The sequence below is a fragment of the Ambystoma mexicanum genome, chromosome 12, assembly GCF_040938575.1.
Source record: "Ambystoma mexicanum isolate Mex_15411 chromosome 12, UKY_AmexF1_1, whole genome shotgun sequence".
Taxonomy (NCBI): domain Eukaryota; kingdom Metazoa; phylum Chordata; class Amphibia; order Caudata; family Ambystomatidae; genus Ambystoma; species Ambystoma mexicanum.
Genome location: NC_090936.1, coordinates 543,320,787 through 543,328,817, shown reverse-complemented (window position 1 = coordinate 543,328,817; position 8,031 = coordinate 543,320,787). Strand labels below are relative to the sequence as shown.

General features: G+C 41.6%; 1 protein-coding gene across 1 annotated transcript; it reads right to left on the bottom strand.

Moving 5' to 3' along the window:
- Positions 1-525: 525 nt before the first annotated feature.
- LOC138514552 (olfactory receptor 5G9-like) lies at positions 526-1,461 on the bottom strand. Its single transcript, XM_069630015.1, has one exon. The coding sequence runs from the start codon at positions 1,459-1,461 to the stop codon at positions 526-528; it is 936 nt and encodes a 311-aa protein (XP_069486116.1).
- Between the last annotated feature and the right edge of the window lie 6,570 nt (positions 1,462-8,031).

The following is an 8,031-nucleotide window of genomic DNA, read 5'->3' as shown; positions in this document are numbered from 1 at the left end:
ATTATCATTACTAGCACCTTCACTTCAATGTTTAAATGGGATTAAAGCTCTATGCAAGATTAAAAACTGCCTCAGCCATCTCTCACCATATACACATGTCTCGCTTAGCAATAGCAGTGAAACCATGTGCAAACCCAGTTAGCAGCAACTATCCTAATTCATCCTAAACTCTTCCTGGTTATTTAGGGAAGTTTCTATTTCAGAGAATGAACACCAAGGTGCTATGAACTTCCTCACAGAGAACATGTATTACAACATTAGCATGTTGTGGAGTGGCTGATCTACATTGAGCTGTTTGGTTTGTGGTGCCCAGTGGAAGTTGACGAGGATGTTGGTAAGGCGCTCTATTTAAGACTGTACTTGAAAATGCCCTGAAATGTTGGTTTTAAATAATAACAAGTTTAGATGGACTTGGATAATTGAATATGCACGGAATCCCTAATTCGCCTTATCCTTTGCAGAGGTCAGCATTAGGAATGTGTAGCTGAAGGAAAACAGGTTTGCCACTAGAGCTCTATGTATCTGTTATTTGCAAAATGCCCTTCCTATGGTTTTATTCAGTGCTAGTTTGACCTCCTTGTTCCTAAAGCTGTAGATAATGGGATTTAACATTGGAATTACAACAGTGTAAAACACTGAAGCCACTCTCTCTTGGGGCAAGGATGTGTTGGAGCTAGGCCGTAGGTAGGTGAATATGAGTGTCCCAAAGAACAAAAGGACACAGGAGAAGTGTGAGGAGCAGGTTGAGAAGGCTCTCTTTCTCCCTTGGGTGGAATGGATCATCAGGATGGTTGAAATAATGTAGGTATATGAGATGAGAATCATAACAAGGGATGCTAGCAAGAGGCTACCAGATACGAAAAACAGAATTGCCTCATTAATGGAGGTATCAGAACATGAGAGCCTTAAAAGTGGAAGAATGTCACAGTAGAAATGTGTGATTTTGTTTGGACCACAGAAAGACAACCTGAAGATAAACATGATGTGTGTCATAGCATTTAAGAATGCAATTAAGTATGTTCCAAATACAAGGGAAATGCAAGATTGTTTAGTCATAATGACTGTATAAAGCAGTGGCTTGCAGATAGCAATGTACCGGTCATAAGCCATGGCCACAAGGAGAAAAATATCCACACTTCCCATGCAAAAAAATAAAAAGAGCTGTATTTCACACTCTGCAAGCGAAATTGACTTTCTTTCGAAGAGGAAGTTGGTAAGAAGTGTGTTCATGATATTGGAAGAGTGACACAGGTCAACAAAGGACAAATTACTTAGGAGGAAGTACATTGGCGTTTGAAGACGAGGCGAGATCTTGATCAGTGTCATCATTCCAAGGTTGCCCACCAGAGTGACAATGAACATCAAAAGAAAGAGCAAGAAGAGTGGGATCTTCAGTCTTGCATCATCCATTAGGCCAAGGAGGAAGAATTCTGTCACAGAGGTCTGATTGTCTTCTTTCATTTCTGCAGAGTGCAAATGAGCTTGGGGGCACACAAAATACATGACATCATGAATTTCATTCAGTATATCAGAAATGTATGGGCAATTAGAATTTTTCATTGAGAAAGCAAACATAGAATCAGATGTTAGAAAGGGTTCACTTTTCACATTGAGTTTGGTCCTTTGGCTGCTTGTAGGTGACATAACCCTCATTGCCTATGAATTTAAGGCCATAGTGATTTTCGGATAATGTGATAGAGTAACACCTGATTTGGTGTTTATAAACATGGTGGCATAGTTCAGTGTGCTCTTAACTAAGTGTCTTCAGCTTAAAAGTCACAATGTAAAAATGTGCGAGAAAGGTTTGATTCAGAAATACATTTGGCAATGTTAATTGATGTTAATACCACCATCATTGACATTCATATGTGTCATTTGACATTGACTGATACTTAAAAGCAAGACACAAGGGTGAGCTTAACAGACTTGTAAGGATTGTAGAAAACTACATTTTTCAGGATGGTTCTTTGCAAAGATGTGATCAACACTGGATGTATCTCTTGGGGCAGTAAAATAGTGTCCAAAGAAAAGTTCTCTCCATTCTTGTCAATACTGGTCTTGTTTCTTTTCTCAGCGTAATGCAATGTCAAAAATGGTATACGGAATGTACAGTTTAATTGAAACCAAAAAAAGAATACAAAAATAAAAATGCCTGTCATGACTCCACTTTTGGTGACTTTGGGTTTGGTTTCTCTCCCATTGGTCTCAACAAAGTCACAGTCTCTAGTGTTTGTAATGTCAATGGTGATTGTTTTCTTCTACTATAGGAAGGGTGGGTGGCCTCCTCTTCCAGGGTTGCAGGACTGTGTCAGAGCCTGTTGGTTGCTCAGTGGGGGGTTTTGAAGTGATCTGACCGATGCCAGGGGGCAACGGAAGCCAGGAAGAGAAATTATACTGTCTGTGGATTCTTCTGGGCTTTTATAATTTCCTTCCTTAGACCTTGGGTCTCTGGCTCTCTAGTGCCCATCTTTCACTTGTCACTGACACTCCATTACATGATTGTATCTCCACTCACCTCCTTTTCTACTCCTATCACGTCCTCCTTCTCCCCCTATGTCTCCTAACTGCTCTCCAACCTATTGCCATAACCAGATTCAAACCTCATTGACTCATGCCAATCACCAGTCACCACTGACTCCAGACACCCTACTCTTTGTGTTCTCCCTATCACCTTCTCTTTCCCTCTGTTGGGTTCCCAATAAGCCACATTGATCAGTAATGCCTCATTAAATGCAGAGTCCCTTTTCTCAATCTCTTTTTACTCCCTGCTCAACCTCACCTTACTATGTGAAAACTCCACATCAAGCTGTTCATCCTTCCAGGGCTTTGCTCGTTTCTAATCTGTCCTTGCTGAGCCTTCCATTTTTGTTCCCATGCATAGAGGTGAAACAGGTGCAAATCAAAAGGTATACCTCATTCACCACCTGTAGTAATGTGGGACAAGGGCAGGCTGTGCTGTTCAGGAAGGATATGAACTAGGAAATATGCATAATAAACAACATTTCTGTGGCACCAAAATAACAGAATGTTCAAACCACGATTCTAGAAAAATTGGATTCTTTAATTAAACTAAAACTAAACCTCCCTGTAAGAGAAAACACAGAATATGCCCTCTTAATGGTGGAAAAGGACACGCTGTGTCTGAAGACAGGGGTTGATAGGAAATATTCTCTGCAGCTATGTCCAGTTCAAAGAATATCTCTTCAAAATGTTAGGAGTGGGGAATAAAATGTCTCAAGGGCTCTTAAAACTCAGTCAAGGGAACAGAACCACTATCAGCCGCTTTTTCATCATCTTGAGTTGCTCAACAGTGTCAGGTTTCTTGGCTATATGAAGTGGTTCAAGGCAGCAGCTACGCAGGTTGAGTTGGGATTTCCTGTTGGTCAAGTTGGTATCAAGATGTGTTGAGTCGCTAGTCCCAAGGGGATCCCAAAGGGTTTGAATCAGCCTTGAGATGGGTCAAGTAAATGCTCCCAGTTGGATGAGGTGGCATTATAATGAATGAAATCAGTGCTCCAAGTGGGTCAATTTAGCATTGACATGGGTCAGCTAGGTATTACTAGTGGGTAGAATTGGCATAGTGATGGGTCCAGTCAGTGCACCAATCATTTCGAGTCAGTGTTGAAGTAAGTGGAATCAGTGCTCACCGGCAGAAAATGACTCAAAAGAATTGAAAATAACTTCCAAGCAATTACAGAAGTCACAGAGCACTCCTTGGTTATGGGGTTAGTGGGGGCTTTGTTCAGCGTCTCCAAGGGTAAAGTGAGTTGCTTGTCTGCCCTTTCCAGCTTGCAAGGTTTCCAGAGAGTACTTGCAGGGTCTGTCACCTCCAGTGAGTTACCAGTGTCCAGGCAGCAGTCAGGAATTGTCCATAATATAGTTAACATCAAATGATCCTTTGGCATGGGTGAGGGTAGGATCTCCCACTCTCCTCGTGGTCTTTATGTTCACCTCTATGTCAGAGGAACGTGGGTAGACTTTAGCCTAATAATGTTCCAGGAGAAACATTTTTCTGATTTCCAATGATGATTCAAGGGTATTTCAAAGATGACCTAAATTAATGATGGGTCTCTCCCACTTTTGTACTCAATTTGCAAGAACAGATCGGTCCACGTCAAGCTTTAGTTTAGGATCCAACACTGGCTTCTGTGGCAAGAGTCTTTATTTTATGATGCCAGTCCCAGAGTTGTTTGCCTGCAGGAAGTGGGGAAGGGGCACAGAAAATGTGAGTGTCCTAAGAAACCCCAACATGGTAGAATCTGTCTCCTCTCTGAAAATACACTTCTTGATTATGCTAACTCCTCCCTCTCCACTGTCTGCCTATATGAAAGAGTCTCTAGTAAGTACCATCCTAGTGTGACCTCACAATTATGCTGGAAGGTTCCAGGAATTCGAACTAACTCACTTGTGAAAACAAAGCGGAGTTTCTAGGGCTGTACCCAAATGGTTTCTTTCGGGGATGTACCCCAGTTCCATCCTTACACCCATAAAACTATGACATTTGAATGAGTCACTGGAAACCAGGTTTACAATAAAATGATGCGAAAGGAGCTTGGCCAGTATTACATTAAATTGTTTATTTATACCGTGCTTCATGCCAGACTCCTGTTTCTAAGCCCGGTACCAGGTATTGAACCTGTGTTGCTTGGCATTGTCTTGTTCCCAAGAAAAGGGCATCCTGATTTATACTCCCAGTACGGTTTTATCTATAGTATAATTGTGTATTCCCATCAAACAGCATACCAGACCAGATGTGGTTTACATTTCTTGATTAATATTCCACCAGTCCTTGGGGATACACAATTATATAGAATTTGAAGCAGGGTTACCCATGGTTAAAGGCAGCCTGTCGCATCCAGCAGGTCTTACCTGTGACTTCACATGTAACTCTGTAACTGCCATGTTATTAAACTGCAAGTCAGCTTTTGGGGGTGTGAGTAGAAGACAATCCCAGCAGAGATATATGTTTGCACTACACCTTTAAGCCTTTGCTTTTTGAGCACTATGAAAGTAAGGTCTGATTAGCAGACCTCAATTTCTGAGACAGAATTACCAGTGTCATTTTGTATTAAGAATATTAAAAAAAGTAAGGTAGTATGGTCTCATAGATCACATAATGTCACACTCTCCCTCTGCCCTCCTTGCATTCTCTTCTCCAAGACCGATTAGTCAGCTATTAGTCACTCTCCAGCCTGTCTTCTTTGATGTTCGCTCACCATCCATCTTTGCTCCTCCCTTTCCAATTCTCTTGGCCTTCCTCTACCCAAACCTATGGGTCTTTTTCTACCATTTCATCTGGGCAACCCATTCCCTAAATGTTGGGGTCCCATAGCCTCCCACATTCTGCTATGTCTTCACCGCAACCTCTTTAACCATTCCTTCACCAACCTCCTGGGTATACTGTCTCCAAGACCGCCGCTGGGCCTACTTTCTCCAAGACCTCCTGCTAGATGTCTTCCCATACTCTTGGGTATCTCCTGCATTCCTTACCCTGACATTCTATGCTTCCTGGTTATCCCAGCCTCCTGCGTCGCCACAACTGCTTTATGCTTTTAGCTCTAGATCCTTCTCCAGCACTTTCGCCAACTCCTTCTTCAGCTCCTCCTTTTCACTTCCCCTGTCAATTCTGAGTGAGGCTCTCCTAATAACTCCTATAAAACTGTAAAGTGTAGGTGTTCAAATAGGAAGATCACAGTATATGTTATTTAGTGAACATGGTTTATGTCCAAGGAGATCTTGGAGGGGTTATTGGGCCTATTGGCTAAGATGATACAAGGCATGGTTTGTTTCTTCCCAAACAATTGTGGTTTTAACCTGTACATCCAGGTCAGGTTTGACGTGAGGATGTTAAGAGGGGTGTTGCAGGCCTCTGGGACATAAGATATTTAACAAGTCTCCAGAAGAGATGGTGGTTTCCCTGAAGCCATGTATGTGGTGGCAGATTGTTTGAAGAAGCTGATTGCCCGTCACTCCCAAACTGATCCTGCCTCTTCAAATGTATTTGTATTTGGATATGAAAATAGGCCTTTATTGGCTGACCCCAAGCTTATAGTCGAAGAGTACCATTTCAAATTCTTGGTTGCTAACTCACCCTGTTTTAGATGTAACTCTTCGTATCAATGGTAGCCATCTGAGAATTCTGGCTAACGGTGCGGGAGGGGGGTGTTTGGGACCTTCCCCATGTAAACTGCACTAATCCAGTCAATACTGGACAAGTGATTGGATTAGTTTACTCTTGGGAGGGTAGTCTAAGAACAGGAGGATTCTTCCATTATTTTACAAACGGTAATTAACTATTTTACACTCAAGTTTCCTGATGGTTTTGCCTATTTTTGAGGGTTTCCCATAGAAGGGGGACGTGTTTGGGAAGCTTTTGAATTAGTGTGGACCAAAGGTCACAATCTGTGTGCTGTTTAAACAGATTTCAAAATATCAATTATTTACTGTGTTATTAATTGGAATCATACCAATGTTTTATTTTGTATAACTACCCAGCATTGAAGAAGAGCAACGCTCAAAACACATGTCGGCTTGTCTCAAAATCAACTCAAATTATACAATCAAGCATTAAAACAACACTTTTTGGATATTAGCACAGTGTGATTGTACCTCTTAATTAATCTGTTTAGACAGAGGAAGCTATTGGTTATCCATCTTAGGATTTCTTCAAGGTATCCAGTCAGTAAAAAGTGAAAAAGTATTTTTCTATTCATCGAATAAAAAAAAGACTGATTTAGAAAGACTGCTCTGTGACCGCACAGAGGGGTCTTTCTAAATAAAACTGTCATGCCCCTCCTGCACACGAGTGCGAGCAGGGCCTTACAGGCACGTTAGCACCAGGAAGAGCCATTGTGGGAGAACAAATAAGTGTTTATGTGTGTGTGACTGCGTGTTTATATGTGTGTGTATTGCATGTTTGTGTATTTATGGGGTAGGGGTATGCTTGGGTGTGGAGACAGATGGCAAAAGCTGAGGAAGGGGGGAATTGGGAGGTCCGATTTCAAACACACCCGCCAGCGAGGGATGGGATATTTTTACTTCTTGCAGACTGCCAAAAATCAGCCCAAAAAAATCTGTCTTTTTGGTAGGTGACCAACAAAAAGCAGAAATATCACATAGAACCATCCAGTCATGATGAGAAGCTTATACAACCCATTGTTTAGGTTGATTAGGATGTAGGAGTCATAAGCAGAGAGTTGGAAAGAAATGTTGAAAGATTCCAAGAGTGAATCTAAGGGTCTCATTTAGACATTGTATACTCAGTGGGAGAGTTTGTAGCAATGTGGGCATCATATGGTTGCTGATGGTGTTTTAATGACTGGTTAACCATTGACAGCTGTATCCTTTGGCCCTTCAGTAATGAGAACAGGCAGAAAAGAACTTCTCTTGTGGTCCCCATGCATTGCTCTATGTGTAAAATAAGGACGATGTGGCCAAAGTGGCAAATACATCTGGAGATTCTGATGGATGAACACAGCGGGGTGGCTAACCCTCTACTTCTAAAGAAGGGTTGTATCAAATCGTTGCCACTACATTCCCTGTGTTGAATGCTCTTAATGCACTTACTGATACGTATGGTTATCACTGCAGAAAATTCACATCGCTGTAGTCCTAAAGTTGTGTGAATGACACATTTGGTAGCGTTTTGGACTTAAACCAGGTTCATGTTTGGGCTGAAGTTGACTAGGTCAGCTGGGTTGGTGTTGGGCTTTTCAGTTACAATATTACCTCGCCTACTTGAGTGCTATGTTTACCTGCCCAGCAGTTAATAAATCAGTTCACAAGATTGGAAGTTGTCATTTTAGTTTATTTAGTTGTTTCTTCAAGAAGGTATCAATTCCTCAGTAGAAACCAATGGGGGACACTTTCAGCTTAGAAGGCATTATGAAGAATGTCTCTTTGGATATCTGTGTAAAGCATATGAAGGTACACATTGCTGCTGTTAGAGGGAGACCATAGGGTTTATTTTGCTTGGAGCTGATGACCTTGCTCCTGATTCACTCTGATAACCAATGTAACATGTTTAACTGA

Excerpts from the sequence above, each read along its gene's own strand:
- LOC138514552 (XM_069630015.1), bottom strand. The coding sequence starts at position 1,461 with ATGAAAGAAGACAATCAGACCTCTGTGACAGAATTCTTCCTCCTTGGC.